At 47.9% G+C, this 18,818-nt stretch overlaps 1 protein-coding gene across 1 annotated transcript; it reads left to right on the forward strand.

Annotated features, from left to right (window-relative positions):
• Positions 1-143: 143 nt before the first annotated feature.
• Positions 144-16,271, forward strand: Kctd21 (potassium channel tetramerization domain containing 21). The gene is made up of 2 exons (XM_032892959.1): positions 144-185; positions 14,616-16,271. Exon 2 carries the CDS (start codon positions 14,645-14,647, stop codon positions 15,425-15,427), a length of 783 nt encoding a protein of 260 aa, XP_032748850.1. The 5' UTR covers positions 144-185; positions 14,616-14,644; the 3' UTR covers positions 15,428-16,271.
• Positions 16,272-18,818: the final 2,547 nt, after the last annotated feature.

Consider the following 18,818-nt stretch of genomic DNA (forward strand, 5'->3'; position numbering starts at 1 on the left):
TCTCCGCGTAGCCTCCTGGGAGGTGGAGTCCGGGCGGGGCGCGAGGCACAGGGAGGAGAACGGAGTGGACTACAAGTCCCGGCGGCCAGCGCGCGGCCTGGAACGTCCCTCCCCTGCCCCCGCCCGGCCCACCCCCTAGCGAAGCTGCGCTGGCTGGAGGGGAGGCTGCCGAGCGAGGGCAGGAGGTGGGTGCGGTGCGCCGGGGTGGAGGTGTGGGGGGGTTCAGGACCCAGCGGACGCATACGGGTCTCTCGGGGCAGCTGTCCTGCCGTGAAAGGTCATCTGTCTCAGCCTCGCTGTTCTCATCTGTGAAGTGGGGTAGCCCCTCCCGTGGCCGCGGGGGAGGGGCGCGTTTCGAGGTGGGGGGGGATGGACCGAACCATCTGAGAGGCGGAGCTGGAGAAAGAGACGCTCTGTGGGAGGAGCTTTTGGTGGGCAAGGAGAGGGCGGGGCCTCTAGGTGAGAGGGGGGCCTCTTGTCTGATCAGTTCCAGAGCTGAGGAGTGGGTGCTGGGCTAGGTGGAGGAGCGCAAGGCGGACCACAGGAATGACAGAGACCCCTCCCAGCTCTAGTGAACCCAGGGCGTGTGGATGTACACAGCACCATTCCTTCCATATGACTAGAAATAAAGAGCACATCCCTGGAGTTCAGTGCGTCACACACATACTCATTCTACTTACATCCTGCAATGGCCTCACCATATCTGTTTCCAGGTGAGGAACACACATGATAAGTGACTTGCCCCAGAAGCCTTCAAAGACCCTGCCTTTTCCTGCCCGTCTGGGGGCCCCACCCATCCAAAGTTGCGCTTCAGGACCTGTGCCCTAGCGTATCCAATGCCAAGCTACAAGGCAACCCTGCCATGGTATCTTCAGGCTCGGGCTGTTTGAAAGCTCTTTGTTTATAATTACCACTGGTGGGAGGAGTGGGAAGACCACAAGAAGAGAAAGTTGAAAGGAGGTGTGGGTGCCTGAGGAAAACCACAGGATGAAGCAGGAGAGTGAGCCAGGGTGGCTAAGGAAAGTCCTGCCTGCGATGAGGGATGGTGCAGGGACCATCTTCAACAAAGCCTTTCTGTGCAAGCAAGGAAATGCCTCAGGCGGGGTGGTTTCTTCTTCTAACCCAGCCCACCCCAGTGCCACCCTGATGGGCACAAATTCCAGTGCCCCCTGTGTGGACTGAGTGGAGCAGCCTGTAAGCCTCTCAGAGATAGGGCAGGACAAGATGACAATCAGCTGTTGGGTGTGAAAGGGTGAAGGGGAAGTCTGCAGGGCTCTGGGCCAAAGTCCTCATCCTGGGGATCACCCTGGGTAAGGCTGGGAAGCTGCTAGTTGATCAGCAGACATCACTCACGTGAACATTGTCATCTTTGAAATTTACCTGCTGCTCTGTCCCTTCCCCTACACAGTGGAAGCCTCCTTTGCCTTTTCAGCAAGGCAGCCCAATTAGACATTGTCCTACACGTTTGATTCCAAATTGAAAGTTCACAGAACTAGTTCAAAATGGAAAGTTTTAAAGTGTTTATCTCCAAGGCAGGGGCAAAAATATTCCTGTTGGCGAACAAGTCAGTATGAGAAGGTGAAAATTAAACAAAGTTAAAAAAAAAAAAAAGTTGTCCCTGCTCCCTGCCCAGCCCTTTTCTGGGGATGGAGAGGGGTTTCCCCACCCTAGAAGGGAGGCCAGGCACCTACTTAGGTTAATTGTGCTTAGTACTGAGCATAAAGTACTCTGTGGCTGCCACATGTAAGGCCTGGCAAAGTCAAGTTTCAGAGGAAGGAAAGGGCGTCTTGCTGGTCTATATGAGTATCTTTGAGTATATGAGTGTCTATGAGTATATGTATATGAGTATATGAGTATGTATGTATATATATGAGTATATGTATATATGAGTATATGAGTTTATGTATATATGAGTATATGAATGTCTATGAGTATATGTATATGAGTATTTGAGTGTGTATATATATATGAGAATATGTATATATGAGTATATGAGTTTATATATATATGAGTATATGAGTGTCTATTTCACAAGGCAGCGATGGCTCACACCTTTAATCCCAGCACTTGGGCAGCAGAAGCAGGCAGATCTCTGAGTTTGAGGCCAGCCTGGTCTACAGAGTGAATTCCAGGACAGCCAGGGCTACACAGAGAACCCCAGTCTTGAAAAACGGAGAGGGGGAGGGAAAAGAGTAGAAATTAGCATGTTGCGTAGTGATCACAGTTTGAACTGTCATGGTTTTCATGGCTACCATCATCTTCCCTCCGAGAACCTACCACAAACACTGACTCTGGCCAAAGACCATATACTGTCCTCTACCCCAAAGCCCACTAGTTCTCCGTGCCCGTGCTCAACACACCTTGGCTCCAGAAGTGTCTCTCGATATACACAGCAGGAGTCTCCGTCCTGCCACTTAACAGCAGCAGATTCTAGGCTCAGGAGGAAGCATCAGAAACAAGGCCCAGACAGCCATATCTCAAATCCTGGATCCCAGAAAGGAAGATGAGCAGGCTGATCCTCTGGGCCAGCTCCAATCTAGAAGGACTTCCCATTCAAAACACTTCTCCAGCTTTGGTCCTAGCTGGCTATCTCAGCCTCTCAATGCCAAACATATAACAAATTCCAAGTACGGCCTGCGTTCACCTATCCATGCTTAAAGGCATTTGCCTTTACATAGACAAACACACATCTCCCAGCCACTTTAACCTACAAGCCAAGCTTGAGAGCTTGTCCCTGTAGTCCAAGCAGTCAGGATGCTGAGGCAGGAGGATCACTTGAGCCTGAGAGCTCCAGACTGGCTGGGAAGGGTAGCATGAGAACCTGTCACACAAAAGAAAGGAGAGAGAAATGGGAGGAGCGGGCTGAGGGAGGAAGGGAGAGAAGAGACCGTGAATATCTCAGCCAGGCATAGTGGCACATGTCCATGCTCCCAGCACTTGGCACACTAAGCAGAAAGATTGGTTCTTGGCCAGCCTGGGGCACATAGTAAGACCTTATCTAGAAATTTTCCTATGTCCTCCAATATATATCCATCTCACAAGAGTGGTGTTTTCCTACATAATTGTAATCTTTCCTTTGGTGTTAACAAATAAGCACTTGGTGTTAATTTTTTTTCCAGATTGTTCTTCTCCAAAAACCTTTAGCTGTTACCTTTAATGATCCCATCTAGTCAAGATCCACGTACTATACCTGCTAAAATTTCTTTGAGTGAATCATTTAATCTGAAAAGAGCCATCTTACCTGTTTATATTTGATTAGTTCCTTAATGATTAGATCCTAGCTATTTCTGCTTCTGTGGACTTCTGATTCCATCCTCTTAGAAGGCAGATATCGGGCCTTCATGAAGCCATTTGGTTAGTGGTTAATGTCTTGACAGCATACGTCTCCATGGTAACAAGGAAAATGTCTGATACATTCTCTAGTGTCCAGTGGTTCTCAACCTGTAGGTCATGACCCCTTCACAGGTCACCATTGGAAAATCATGTGCATCATGATTTCTGGCAGTAGCAAAATTACAATTATGAAGTAGCAATGCAATAATTTTATGACTGGAGGTCACCACAGCATGAGGAACTGTATGAAAGGGTCACAGCATTGGGAGGGTTGAGAAGCACTGCTCTAGACTATGTGCTCCTTCTCTGCCATATCCATTGATGATCTTTGTCTGAATTATAACACTGGAGGCTACAAACAGTATTCTTCTAATTGTACTATTCCTTCTGTATTAGTTGGTGTTCGTTTTGAGTGGAGGAGTATGTTAAGACTGGGTCTCCAGTAGCCCAGGCTGTCCCTGAACTCCTAGCCTCCCTACCTCTACCTCCAAGTACTGGAAAAGCAGGCCTATAACACTGTGGTGTTAGCGGGAATTGTCCATGTGACAGAACCGAGAATTACCTGGGAGCCAGGCTCTGGGCATGCTCTGGGATTGTCTTGATCATCTTAATTGGCGTGGGGGGTCCGTGATAACTACTTTCTCCTGCTGTGATAAATCACCTTGACCAAGGCAGTTTGTAAAGGAGTTTGTTTGCGCTCATCCAGCGGGATAAGAGTCCATCTTGGCAGTAAGAAGAGCTGAGCGCTCACATCCTGAACTGCAAGTAGGGAGCGGAGAGAGCGGAGTGAGAATGGTGCATAACTTTCATTAAAACCTCAAAGCCTGGGCTGGAGAGATGGCTCAGTGGTTAAGAGCACTGACTGCTCTTCCAGAGGTCCTGAGTTCAATTCCCAGCAACCATATGGTGGCTCACAACCATCTGTAATGAGATCTGATGCCCAAGACAGCAACAGTGTACTTATATATAATAAAGAAATAAATCTTTAAAAAAAAAAAAAAAGCCTCAAAGCCTGCCCCAAGTGACAGACTTCCTCCAGCAAGGCCACACTTCCCAAAATCCTTCCAAACAATAACACCAACTGGAGACTAAATATGCAAACACCTGAGCCTGTGGAAGACATTCCCATCCCATCCACAAGGCCTGTGTTTCTACTTTGTTTGTTTGTTTTTTGGGTGTCATTTTTTTCCAAGGCAGGGCCTCACTGTGTAGCTCTGTGGCTTGGGCTACTCTGGAGCTTACTACTTCAACCCGCCTTAAACTCAAGCGAAGCTGCCTCCGTGCCTTCCCAGTGCTAGGATCAAAGGCGTGTGCCACTAACGCTCAGCCACAAGGCCATCTTAACAGTGGCCGGGACCATTCCCTGACTATACAAATGGAGAAAGGGAACCGAGTGCTTACTGCCCTCTTCTTCTTGACTGTAGATGAGTGTGACCATGTGGTGTGCCACAAACCCCTCGACTCCCCTTCTGTGATAGGCTGCACCTCAAACAGAAGCAAGCTCCTCTCTTGAGTTCTCTTGGTTAGGATGTTTTATCACAGCGACAGGAAAAGAAGCTAAGACAGCAGCAGGGCCTGCCCACCGCCTGGTATTCCTTTTTATAAAATAGCATTTTCTTCTTTCTCCCTGTTCCCTCCTCACCCCCTCCTCTCTGTTTGCAGTAATAGTATGGACCCATTAAGTGTTTCCAATGTGCCAAAATCTATTATCGTTATTATTTTTGATACTCAAATTATATTAAATCTTGAGGCCAGCTCCCCTATGCGTCTAACGTGAACTTATTAGTCTTTGTTCTTTATTATCTGGCAAAAGAAGTTCCAGGCCCACCTGGGACTTTTCCTTAAAAAGTCCAGAAACCATCTATTTTTCCAGGAAGTTCTAGTTTCTCCATAAAGACCCATGTAGGTGTGCTCATAGATCATTGCTAGGCTCTCTGAGAGATGAGCCAGAGGGAAGAGAGCTTTCTACTCAGGCTTAGAGTCGCCACCACGGTTGGTCCTCACTGATAGCACCCAAAAGGTTCTGTGTCTCCGTTCCTTATCGCTGTTTTAGAACGAAAGTCCTATCTTTTGGTTTGGGCTCAGTAACTTAATAGTTCATCAGCACAATCAATCAATCAATCAATTAATCAATGTCTTTTGTTTTCCTCTCAGAAGCATTATAAGCCTTGATTCAAATTCTGTTTATGGTCCTGAATAAAACACTATAGCTTATGGTACTGGACAGGGCGTAGCTCAGGAGCCCTCATTTGGAAATCCAGCCGAGCCTCCTCTCCTCAGTATGTGGTCTTCAGTAGCTGTCTTCACTGTTCTGGGCTTTGGTTTTATAATTCTAGAATCAGGATGACAGCCCCAGTCCCTCACACTGGTGCTGCAGCATGTTAATGAGCTAACCTTCAGGAAATGCCTCAGGGGCTTTCAGCATTGCCATGGACTCTCTCAGGAAGCACTCTCTCTCCGACCCCTGGCATCTGATTGGAGTCAAGTTGAGGCTGCCTGAGGAGAAAATACCTACAGGAGAAAGATCTTCACTTCCGAAGGCCGCAGAGTGCACACCCTGCTGGCAGAGTGGCCTGGCCACACAGCCTGCTGATGCTTTGGGCCAGTTGTCTAACCTCCTGAGCCTCAGTTTCCCCTTTGTAAAGTGGAGGTAATATTTTCTGTGACATACTGTCATGGAGCTTAAAGGGGCCACCATATTTAACACACCCACAACCAGGTTGACTGCACACGACTACCCTCCTGGAGGCTGCAAGGACTGAGGATTACAGGGTACAGTTCTTACAGAACATCTCAAAGATTTCTATTTCAAGGGTCTTAATTAAATGTTGCAAATCATGGCTTTCAGGCCCTAGACTGAAATTGCCCCACAGAACCAGGTAGGGCCCCCTGGCCCCACTGTCCTGTCAATGATCTTAAGGATCAAGGCACTACCAGCTCCTAGTTTGATGCCTGTGGTTTGCTCAGAGAGGCTGAGAGGGTGGGGGTTTTTACTGCATTTTGACTGGACAGGCAAACTGGAACTTGCCTCTTGGAAAACCTTCATAAGAGAATTGTTAATCCACACACAGGGCTGCTGCTGGGAACTTGTATTTCCTGATTCAGTTTGCACCCTCATCCATCTTTTGAATCTGACCTTTAAGGACCTGCTTTTTGAGTGTTGCATTTTTCAGTAGACATCCTGGGTTTCTGTTGAAGTAGAAAGGTTTTGATTGCATAGATCTGCACTGTGCAGGAGCTGTTTGTCATCCTGGGGTTTTTTGTTCCCTGGCTTCAGATGTGATTGGGCAAAGTTCCACACAGAACGTGAGGATGTGGCATCTCTTGCTTTCATTACACATTGGGGTCTTGTGATAGACAGAAATGAACTGAGGTATGAGATCCAGCATTGGATCCAGATTGCAGTTCCCCCACTGACTGGATATGTGATCTCGAGCCATTTCTTACCCTCTCTGAGCCTCAATTTTCCTCATCTACAAGCTGGAGAGGGTAATAATATTGTAGAAAAAATGGGTTATTAGATGCCCAGAATGGGCTTCAACTTAATACAGAGCAGATGAACAGGAGAAAGCCCGTTTTGGTTAGTGTGTACACATTTGGGAGTCCCACAGAAAAGAGACTCTAAGAATTTGTGGTTGAAGTTTATACAACATCCTGGAGTAGAGAAAGGAAAAAATGCTTGAGGCTTCTGGGGGTGGTGGAGAATTATGGCAGAGTGGGGGATGGGGGAAAATGTGTAGTTAATATGGGTTGGCTTCTCATACAGGTGAAAGTCTCAGGTGACCGTGGCCATCTCCGTGCTGCTCTCTTCTGGGTCCTAATGAGTTTCCTCTGTACTTGCAAATTCCCTGCGTAAGAGTGCATCACTCCAGAGCTACTCCTGTGTCTGCACTTTCTCAAAATAACCAAACAGTCAATAAGCCAAAGGGACATGGCGGATCCTGGCTTCATGCAGTCATACTTGAGAGTGGTGTGTCCCGGACCTCTGCGAAAAGGAGAGCATTTAGCACAACAGAATCAATCATTCCTTGTTCTTTTCCACATAACATTATTAAAAGTAGGGCTGAGGACAAAGCATAGTAGTAGAGAAACTGTCTTGACATCCCAAAGTCGTAGATTCTATTACACACACACACATCTGAATGAATGATGGAGATACACCTCAGTGATAGAATGCTGCCTGACATAGGTGAGATTCTAAGCTGATCACCACCACCCAGAATGAAAGGAATTAATTAACATGAGTAAAGAGTTGCCAGATGGTAAGTGAGGCCCTGGGACGGGTGGCAGGCTGGGCCGCCAAGCAGGGTGCAGGGTGGTATTTGAACAAGCTGCTTCAGGAGGTTTCAGACTTATTAAGGCTATTACACCTTCTGTTGCTTATAGCTTTCATCACCAGTTTTGTCTGTCTGCCTGTCTGCAGTGCTAGGAATGGAAACCAGGATTGAATATATTTGGCAGATACTCATGAGCGATACACTTCAACCCTTTAAAACCACTTTCTGAACCTAGGGCCTTAGATGCCAGGCAAGTACTCTACCCCTGAGTTACACCCCCCAGCCCCATCTTACTCACTGTTTTTTTTTTTTTTTTCATCTTACTCACTGTTACATTGCTATGAACAGACACCATGACCAAGTCAACACTCATTTATTTATTTATTTATTTATTCATTCATTCATTCATTCAGGTTTTTAGAGACAAGGTTTCTTTGTGTAGCCCTAGCTGAGATCCAAGAACTTGCTCTGTAGACCAGGCTGGCCTTGAACTCAGAGATCCCCTGCCTCTACCTTCCCAGTACTGGGATTAAAGGTGTACACCACCACCACCTGGCTGCAACATTTATTTCAAAAAAGCATTTAGAGGAGAGATGGGGAGAGGCAGAGAAGCCGCCGCGGGAGAGACCATGGAAGCTGATGTTAAGATTCCATGCTGTACTTTTACAGGTTGTTATGATTGTTTTTAAGGGATGAATGTGTACAGGGCTTTGTATGTTTAGGTGGACAATTTTATCTTATCAACTGGAAAAAAAAACATTTAATTAGGGGCTGGCTTACATTTTCAGAGGGTTAGTTCACTATTATCATATAGCAGACTGGCCCTGGAGCTGAGAGCTTTACATCCTAATTTATATACAACAGGTAGGGAAAGATAGGTAGGGCTTGGGCTCTCAAAATGTCAAAGCCACTCCCACTGACACAGTCTTCCAGCAAGGCCACACCTCCTCATCCTTCTAATCCTTTCAAACAGTTCTGCTCCCTGGTGACTAAGCATGCAAATATATGAGCCTATCGACTCATTATCATTCAACACCCCTCCCCCAAAACCCTACCTTTACTCTTACACCAATACCAAACATGTTGGATTTCCCCACACACAGTCATTCTCTGACATTGTCTGCCTACAGTTAGTGCAGACCCTACAGGCTCAGAGAGCTCTGCTCTTCCTTCCTCAGAGTCCAGTTACAACTGTAAGTTGTCATGTGTGCTTCTAACCTGCTAATCAGAGGTCCCAGGACCTCCTACCCAGGCCAGCTGATTTGTAAGAATGTCCTGCAGAATGCATGAAGACAGTCTGCTGAGTGGATTTTTCGCTCTTTGTAGAAGGATAAGTCTGAAAAGACCAGAGTAGGAAGTGCATCTTACTGGGCAAGAGAAAAGACAGCAGCGTCCTTCATTCCCTCTGCCTGCCCCACCCTCCCAGTGCCTGGTTTTGCCAACTCACAGTTCTGTTTGGGTGTTTGTGAAAATTCCAATATTCAAACATGGCTGATTACAGTATTTATCCATGGTGACTGTCACCCTGGTCCCTACTGAAAGATGAGGGGTGAAAGTTCAATCTTCTGATAGCTGGTGTCTCTGGCGACCAGTCTCTGCCCAGGAGCAGCTACTGCTGCTGTGGACAGCTGTTGGTAAGAACTACAGAAGATGCTCCAACACAAGTATTTCAGGAAGCGGGCTGAGAGCGGTAGACACCCAAAGGAGCTTCTGGAGCTTTCCACAGTTAGAACTCTGGACCTACTGTGTGCTAGCCATTCACCAGCAGACATGAGTCCTGTCATTGTTATGAAAGGGCTAGGGCCTCAGAAAGATTCCCCAGGGTGTGATAGAGTGCTCTGAGTGCTTTGAATTAAAAAAAAGAAAATCAAAGCCTCTCTGACTTCCTGCCCTTCTAGCTCCTAACTTTCCTTCCAAGTCCAGGAAGGGGCTTTCTCTGAAGATCCTTTACTCGAGGAAAGACTAAGAATTGTCTTAATTGCTCTCTAGCTATTGGCTCCTCAACCCAGAAGATGAACTGAATCACAGAATAGACAAGGAACACCACACTCAGTGCCCAAACAGATTTTATCACAGGCTGTCACCCGTTCCTCCGGGGAGAGCTCTGAAGGCTCGTATTACCTGAGATAACCAGCATCACCTTGTAAGTATCCTTGACGCAAACTCGTGGAAACCCCCAGCCCATATTCTCACTTGTCACTTGGGGCACTGTATAGACCTCAGTAATCTGACTCTTCTCCGGGGTCTATCTGTGGGACAACTGTATATTTACATGTTTTCCCTCTTGTGAACCTGCCTATGGTCAGTTTAGCAGATAGATTCAATTCCCACCTTCAAAGGGTGGGGCTTTGTCTTCTCTTCCCTTCACTCACAGCCTGTTCTATAATTTTGATTTTAATTTAAAGCACGCAGTAGGCGAGTGTCTCCCTTTGGGGTATCATTTTATGGGGTTCACACATAAAACTGAAACAAAAACTCACCACAAGAGAAGCAGCCGCTCACAGCCCAGTTACTGTATTGATTTCATGGCTCATTAATATGCTATCCCATTCTCAGTTTACAGAGGTAGTTTATAGTCAATGAAACTCATTCTTGAGTTATAATATTTAATTTTTGACCACCATGAAATGGAGATGTGCAGAATTTTCATCACTCCAAAGTATTCTGTTGTGCCTCCTCATAGCCCACGCCTTCTCCCCAGCCTGGCCACTAGCAGATCCCTCTCTATCTCTAGTTTTTGTCAGAATATTATACAAGTAGAATCATGCACACTTCTGAGACTGGCCTCTTCAACTTGTGGCAGTGCTTTGTATCTGTATGTTTGAGAGTGTGTGTGTGTGTGTGTGTGTGTGTGTGTGTGTGTGTGTGTGTGTGTAAAAGTTGCATTATGTGTAGTCATACTCTATTATATAACTGTAGCACAATTTGTTTATATTTTAGTAGTTTTCTGGGTTTCTCAGTTCAGATAAGAAACCACTGTAGTCCAACGATGTGGTGAACCTGTGAGTTTTATTAGAGTAACTCACAGGAGCAGAAATGACTCAAAGACATCTGTGTTACCCAAAACCCTTCGTGACAGCTCACAAAAAGCTGAAGCCCACTACTGCACAACCTGTCGGCAGCTTGGTAGGTTGGAAATTATCTCGGGTGACCATGTGATTCGAGCCTCCTCCAGACAGCTTTGCTTGTGGGAGAGGACTGCTCTGCAGTCCTCGTAGTTAACATATGCTCGAAGAGGCCTAGTGAACAGAGTCGGTTTCAGGGACTTCCGAGAGCTTTGGAATTATTTATTTTGGGGGCTTTGCAAGCTTCTCTACAGGATAGAATGTTTCACCTCCCCCTTAGAACATCCTTTTGTTCCCCTCAGTTTTAACATCCTGCCTCTTAAGTGAGCCTCCCTCGAGTCTAGCCCTTCCTTCCCAGGTGGATTGTTTATGTCAGAGGAAATTGTCATGGAACAGCTGGTGTCGAACGGTCGTCTTCCACTCCCAGCTGCTGGGACTGCAGGCACATACCGTCACATCCGCGGCTTGTCCTGTTGTTTCTATTCCAAGATTGAGTGTGTTCACCTCTCAAAAGCCAATACTTGTGAGACAAGGACATGATGAGAAGGAAGTCAGGGTTTATTCAAGGGCTGAAACTCTGAGAAGATCCTGATAGGCCATCCCAGGAGCTTCGGTAGATGAAATGACTTCTTATAGACCGGGAAAATAGATCCGTGGGAACACGGGTGGGAGGGGAGGCTGCCTGCCAAGACAGGGCCTCTCTTTACCCTGGGTGTGTCTTTTCATCTTTAGCCTAGACAGCTTCAGACCCCTGGGAATAATGCCTGTAATTCCCTAGACAAATGCACCGCTTTTCTGAAAATTAACAGCGTTTACACAGTCTAATAAGCTGTAGCCCATCAGATGTTCTGCAACACTAGAGAAAGGGCTAGGCGTGGTGGGGGCAGGAGGACCATTTCTCCAGTACTGGGGATTGAACTGAGGTTTTCTGCATGCTAAGAAAGCATTCTTCTAATGAGTTACATCCTGGCCCTTTTTTTATTGTAAGACAAGGACTTAACTAAGTTGACTGCCATAGCCTTGAACTTAGAATTCTCCTGCTTTAGCTCTCAACTAGCAAAGATCACAGGATTGAACCATCAAACTGAGCAAGATTGAAGCCCTCAGAAGAGAGGTTTTTGTTTAGAGAGGACCTCTCTGTGTAAGCTTAGCTGACCTGGAACTTGCTATGTAGACCAGGCTGCCCTTGAACTCCCAGAGATCTTCCTGTCTCTGCCTCCCTGGGTGCTAGAATTCAAAGTATGGACCACCATGCCCAATGAGAAGAGAGTTCTTAACATAGGAATTTGGGCAGAGCCTTAACAGATAATCTGGCTTCTAGTTCAGGACATAAACATTGGCAGTAGGAAAGATGGAGAGAAAAGTGTAGGGACAGGTGGGCGGGGGTGAGTGCCAGAGCCCGGAATGCAGAGAGAGGTGCGGTTGGGGCTAGAGTGAAAGGATAAGGTGGAAATGGTTTGGACAGGGATCAGTGCTTCAGGACCGGAGGAGAATAAAAGAAAGACAGAGCCAAGGGAAGATGTGGGGTGTAGACTAGGGAGCAGGCCTGTAACTAAGTTCCTGCAACATTTACAGAAATGGCTTTAAGACATCGTAGTTCTGACCTGGTCAAGAAGAGTTCACAGTGGGTCTGGAGCAGACTCCATAGAGGGCTCCCTGGGTCAGGGCCCCCGTCTCCTTAGTCTACCTCTGCTCTACCATCTAAAACTGTTGCTTTCCCCAGACAAAAAACAGGAAGTCCTGAAACCACACTCCTCTACTTTGTGCAAGCGGAGGAAGTGTTTAGTCCCCCCCAGATCTCCAGGAAAGCCCATGTCTCCCAACCCTCCCACCCTGACACTTCTGCACTCACCTGGAGGAGACACGGAGTCTTTAGCGCACAGAACTGTGTGGAAATAGAGCCCAGCCCCTCTGGCCCTTGAGCCTGTGGAGCTTTACCGATTCCTAAAGCCTAGGCTTGAAGTTCAGTGTTTTAGAGAGTCAGGGTTGGGAGAGAGAGTGACATTTCTCAAGGATAAAAAAAAAAAAAAACCCTAAAATATGCAAGTTATTGTCTTAAAAAGAAAAAGAGTTTGGGAATGGGAAAGAAGAGAAAGGAGATGCTAGGTTAGTTCACCTAATCCAGAGTAACGGTTACCCACTCCTGGGTCCTGCCTGTGTGTGCCTCAACTGTACGCCCAAGCACCAGCCCAGCTGCTGTTTCCAGTCGCTGGCCTCCACCCCTTCCACGGCTGCTCGCCGCCCAGCTCTGTTGAACCTTCCCAATGTCTCACAGCCCATCTGTTCCACGTTTCTGCCAAGAGTTTTGTAACTTCGCCGTGGGCTGGCTGCTCCTCAGACACTCCAGATGGCTAATGCTTTTCTGCAGCATCCCAGCGCCCCATTAGACTGAGAAGGGCTTGAAAGGAAAGGGAACATTTCCCCCACCCAGAGGCACACAGCGGCTGAGCTTCTCTGTTCCTCCTGGCTCCATCTCTGGAGAGAAAGGGGGTCAGGAGAAACCCTCTTCAAATAGAGACATACAGAGAAGTGTTCTCTGCCGCTGCTGTCCCATCCACACCTCCATGGAGCCAGCTCCCCATCTGGGCAGTAAGTGTGTTTAGCAGGATGCTGTGCGGGACTCATTTCACAGTCTGTCTTGTCAGTACGCTTTTCACCGTCTCTTGTCTGCCCTCCCCTGACTCACCCCAGCATGGGTTCTGTAGGGCAGAACTGAGGCCTCTTCCTCCTGGTTTCCCTACCTCCTGTCAGGGTAGTGCTGCTGAGCCCATTCTACAGCTTCCCTGTGGAAGCTGAGAGGGTGTATATAGCTCATGCTCTCCAGAACCTTAAAAAGATTTTAGATCCAAAGCTTCCAGTTAAAGGAGGCTAATGCCCTAGATTCTAGAGGCTGTAAGACAGTGAGGGGAGGTTTTTTAACTGTCTTTCAAAAATATTTTGTTTATTTGTATTGCATATGTGTGAATATTCTGCCTGCATGTATGTCCGTGCAGTACATGCATGTAGTCCCCCCAGGGGCCAGAAGAGGGCGTTAGATTTTTCTGGGACTGGAGTTACAGGCAGTTAGCTCAAACAAGATTGATGAGACCTGAGCCCAGCCCTCTGCAAGAGCAATAAATGCTCTAACTGCTGAGCCACCTCCACCCGGGGGACACCTGCAGGAAGCAACACCGCTGTGCGCTCAGCCTCAGAAGCTGAGGAACCAAATGAGATGAGGGTCTTCACGACAGAGTGGGCGGGTACGGTGGGACGGCGCGTGCGTGCGTGCGTGCGTGCGTGCGTGTATGTCCAGAAGACTGTCATTTGGAGGCCAAAAACCAAGTGATCCGTGATAGTTCTGGTAGATAGATGGAAATGGCTCAAGTTACAACCATTTGTAATTTGAAAGAGAAAAATAATTCTCTCCAGAGTGCAATGAGAGCACTGAGCCCAATCACAAGGCATTGGTTAAGTACTTCAAAGAGTAGCATTCTCCAGCTGGGAACTTGAGTTTGAATCCTGCCAAAACACCCACTTCTGTAAGCCAGGAATAAGTCCTGGCCCAGCTGTCCTCATCTGCAATCGGGATGGATAACGGCATTGTCTCTGTCAAAGATGACAGGAGCGTTATGTATGCAAATTAATATTCATTTAAAAAAGTCAAGGAGTTTCTTTCCCAGACACATTTTCCTTCCTTCCACGGACCAGTGGCTCTCTGGTCCCACTGAACATTTGAAACCACCAAGGAAGCTTTTCAAAGATTCCTCTGAGTACTAGGACACAGGCTGTGCGTGTCTTCCCTTGTGAGTTTAACATGCTTTCCATAGCCCGGTGGTTATCAGCCATTCTCCAGCCATCGTTACACTTTACCCTCTATGTAGGCTTGATCTATAGTTAGGAGTAGGACTGAGACTATGCAGATATGGTTGGGTAATAATCATTTCTCATTTTACCCATCCAGAACTGTTTCCAGGCACCCAGCCTCCTACCATGTCTGACCCCATCACACTGAATGTTGGGGGCAAGCTCTACACAACCTCACTGGCAACCCTGACCAGCTTCCCTGATTCTATGCTGGGTGCCATGTTCAGTGGGAAGATGCCCACCAAGAGGGACAGCCAGGGTAACTGCTTCATCGACCGTGACGGCAAAGTGTTCCGCTATATCCTCAACTTCCTGCGGACCTCTCACCTGGATCTGCCAGAGGACTTCCAGGAGATGGGTCTGCTCCGCAGGGAAGCTGACTTCTACCAGGTACAGCCCCTGATTGAGGCCCTGCAGGAAAAGGAGATAGAACTCTCCAAGGCAGAGAAGAACGCCATGCTCAACATCACACTGAAGCAGCACGTACAAACAGTCCACTTCACCGTGCGCGAGGCACCACAGATCTACAGCCTGTCGTCTTCCAGCATGGAGGTGTTCAACGCCAACATCTTCAGCACATCCTGCCTCTTCCTCAAACTGCTTGGCTCTAAGCTCTTCTACCGCTCCAATGGCAATCTCTCCTCCATCACCAGTCACTTGCAGGACCCTAACCACCTGACTCTTGACTGGGTGGCCAACGTGGAAGGCCTTCCAGAGGAAGAATACACCAAGCAGAACCTCAAAAGGCTGTGGGTGGTCCCTGCCAACAAGCAGATCAACAGCTTCCAGGCCTTTGTGGAGGAGGTGCTGAAGATCGCCCTGAGTGATGGATTCTGCATTGACTCTTCCCATCCACATGCTCTGGACTTTATGAACAATAAGATCATCCGGTTAATACGGTACAGGTAAAAAGACCCTAGTCACACTGGGGAAGGAGTTCCCAAGGAAGCTCTTGTGAGCTGAGGCTCCGAGGAGAGTGTCTCGCCAGTGGCAGGAGGCGGTGAACTATACTAATCTGCATTAATTGCACAGCAGGACCTGATTCCCCGTGACAAAGTCCACCTTCTGGAATCCACATGTCCTCTGAACAGAACCACCTTTTCTTGCCAGGGGAACTGGTGATGGGTAGCTTGTGGTGACAAGCTAGAAGTCAGCTGAAACATACGAGAAGAACCCACAGAGGACCCTCTGGCTAGGACAAAGAGTAGCAGTTTTCTTATGGGTTATCACCTACCACTACTCAGTGCCCTGCTAAACCACCTCCAGAGAGAGCCCTGGCGGCTGACGGGTAGGGTGGAAACAAGAGCCCTTTTTCGTTTCCTAGGACACAACATGTACAGCAAACCCCATCACTCCTGCTCTTTGCTCTGAAGGATACGCCCAGGCACCAGGACACCTTTGCCCAAAGGCAACTATATTTAGGTATTTTAGAATGCAATATGTTCCCAGAACCCTTTGTGGTTCCACTCAGGGAGAAAGTTGAGCCATGGCATGGCCTAGGGGAGTAAGTGTCCAGGCTTAGGCAGGAGGGGGTGCCCCTCCTGAAGAGGCTGAACTGAAGGATTCTTGACTTCAGACATTGGTTGTTGTCCCTGCAAAGATGTGATAGTGTTGAAGCCAAGAAGATGGAAGACACTTCATGACCCAGCTGTTGCTTGACTCTTGTAGTCCTTGCCCCATGGATCGCAGGCATCACTGACACCAGTCAGTTTAAACCAATAACACACTGTGAACTCTCAGGGTTGGAAAATGATCCGGTAGTTTCTTAGTTCTTCCCCTTCCTCTAGGATACCCCAGTACATGGTGGTGAGTGCCTCTTCTTGAGTCTCTCTAAGGGGTCACTTTTGCTGGCTTGCATATCCATGGGTGACAGAATGTTCACTATTCCCAAGGCAGTTCCTGCTGTGGTTGAGCACTGCTAGCTATTAGAAAGTTCTTTCAGTATTGACCCCAAATCTGTACTGTGCTAGGTCTTGTTGTTAGACCTTCCTTAAAACACAGACAAGTGTCCCAGCTTTGACTAGACACTTTGAAGATATTACTCAGAACGAATTCCCCTTTGCAACTTGTCTTTAGCAGAACCCGCTCCTCTCCATCCCTGTAAGTCAAACATCTTTCACATGGCTTCGCTTTGTTCTCGGCCCCCGGTTCACCAGCCTTCCCCACCAGCAGGACTCCGCATGCTCCTAATTATTTCTGGCTAGAAGATGATCACTGACTGAGGAGATCTAGGGATTGGGGAAACAGTTCAGCAAGCAGTACAGGAGTGCTCTGTAATCCCAGTGCCCTTGCGTAAATGCCCAGCCCCCAACACTTCTCCAAAGACAGCAGTCCTCCCTGTCGACCTATCCAGTCCTAACTACCTATGGGCCTTCCTGGGATATATTAAGGACAAGAAACTCCAGGCCACCACTCCCCCAGCAGGTGAGGAACCTCATGGACCTCTAAACTGCACGTTGGGATTCATTCCTGGAGTGACTATAGCTATGAGAGTCTATGGTGTCCCCGCCAGAGAAGTGCTCCAGACACAGCTAAGGAAACCTGGAACCGGCATCCATGGGTAGACAGAGCAAAGGATGAGTGGGAGTTTACAAAGTTAGAGGCAAAACTTGGTCCTGAGGCAATAAAAGCCTCTCCCTCCCTAATGTGGGACGCGGGAGTCTTTATGTGGCTGTCTTGAGCTGCTGTACCAGTGATGCTCTGGAAAGTTCTTCAGAGAACCCAATCAGGACAAGCAGATCTGTGATCATATTCAAGTAAGTCAAGGAAGAAACCTCAGAAATCAGCACTGCCCTCCCTTCTCCCCATAAAACATTGCTTTCTCCATTTTTTTTTTTTTTTTTTTTTTTTTTTTTTAGTGCTTCCTAACCCAATAGCTTGACCTTAGGGCAAGTACAGAACCTGTCAAGCCACTAACATGCTATTGTGACTATACAAGTCACTCGCCTCACTGAGCCACCTCCATTTCTTCATCTGTGAAATGGGCATATAGTAATACATAACCCTACCTACCTCACAGGACTTTTGTGAGGATCAAACAAAATGATGTATGTGAGACTAAACAATAAATGACAGTTACTTTGTGTCTGCTTCCAAAAGGGGAAGTCTTCAGTCTTGAACCACACGGAGCCAGGTTTGAACTGACTCTCGCTTTCTGTCAGATCCTGAGCCATGTCACTGAGCCTCTCTGATTTGTTTCTTCCTTGGGTTAACACCCCTGCACCAGGCATTTTAAAAGAGTTGGTAGGAATTCCAGCTGGTCCTGGAACACAGCTCAACTGATGTTGTTCCAGTAGGTAATCATGGTGGACCACTGAGCAGGCAGAGTACAGCTAACAAACATGGAAGTCAGCTTCATGGACAAGCTGTGAGGAAGAAGAGCTTGAGCGGTGGTAGAGCGTGGATTAGCCATTGATGGAATACGCTAGGAATGTACCGAAGGTAGGCAGGTATGTGAGGATGGCTGGCCCTCCCACATAGCCACTGCCTGGGGGAATGATGAGGACAGCAGTGAGGTCAACACAGTCTCTCCAGGCTCACACCTGACAGTGAGTCCAGCCATCTGCCTAGCACAGAGAAGTGTGGGTGGTGCTGTTGCAGTGGGTGTGAGCATGGAGCAGGGCTGGGCTCCTGAGGGAGCTCCCCATACTCAATCTAGCTTCACCCTTGCGGAGGCTTGTCAGCTCTCTGCCCCTGACCTCCGTTGTTCCCACACATGCAGCATGTGGTCAGAAAGGGCGCCAGTGTGAACGCCAAAGCACCTGGATGACCACTGCATGAAGCCTGCCCCCAGCAGGGGCCCTTTGTGCTTGAAGACAGCAGTGGCCGCCTCCTTAGGTACCATCCTCTGGCCTGACACCCTCAGGACCGCCAAATGACCCTAAGTCTAAGGAGACCAAGCCTCGTGACCCTGTTTCGCCGCTGGGTCCTGTATTAGTAAGGGTTCTCTAGAATCGCAGAGAGAACGTCTCTGGCTTGCACCACAGTGTTCCACCTCGGTGCAGCCATCCCCAGCATCTTTTATTAGCCACTAAATGGGCTGAACAATAGCATTTATTAGAATTCACCCAATCTCAGCTTTCTTTTATGAATTATTCCCAGCAGGCTGTGTGAGTGGTGGATTAGCCAAGGTCAGCTGTGGCTAGTCTCTTCATGATGACCATCTGTGAAGCCTAGGTCTCCAGGGCCTCAGGGCTGGTGCAGTGATTGGCAGGGAAATGAGGCCTATCAAAGGGTGGTTTCCAGGTCCTGAAGATCCTAGCTTTAACCACTCCATCTGTCCAGACAGCTGGGTACCCTC

This window comes from Rattus rattus, chromosome 2, assembly GCF_011064425.1.
Source record: "Rattus rattus isolate New Zealand chromosome 2, Rrattus_CSIRO_v1, whole genome shotgun sequence".
In the NCBI taxonomy this organism is placed as follows: domain Eukaryota; kingdom Metazoa; phylum Chordata; class Mammalia; order Rodentia; family Muridae; genus Rattus; species Rattus rattus.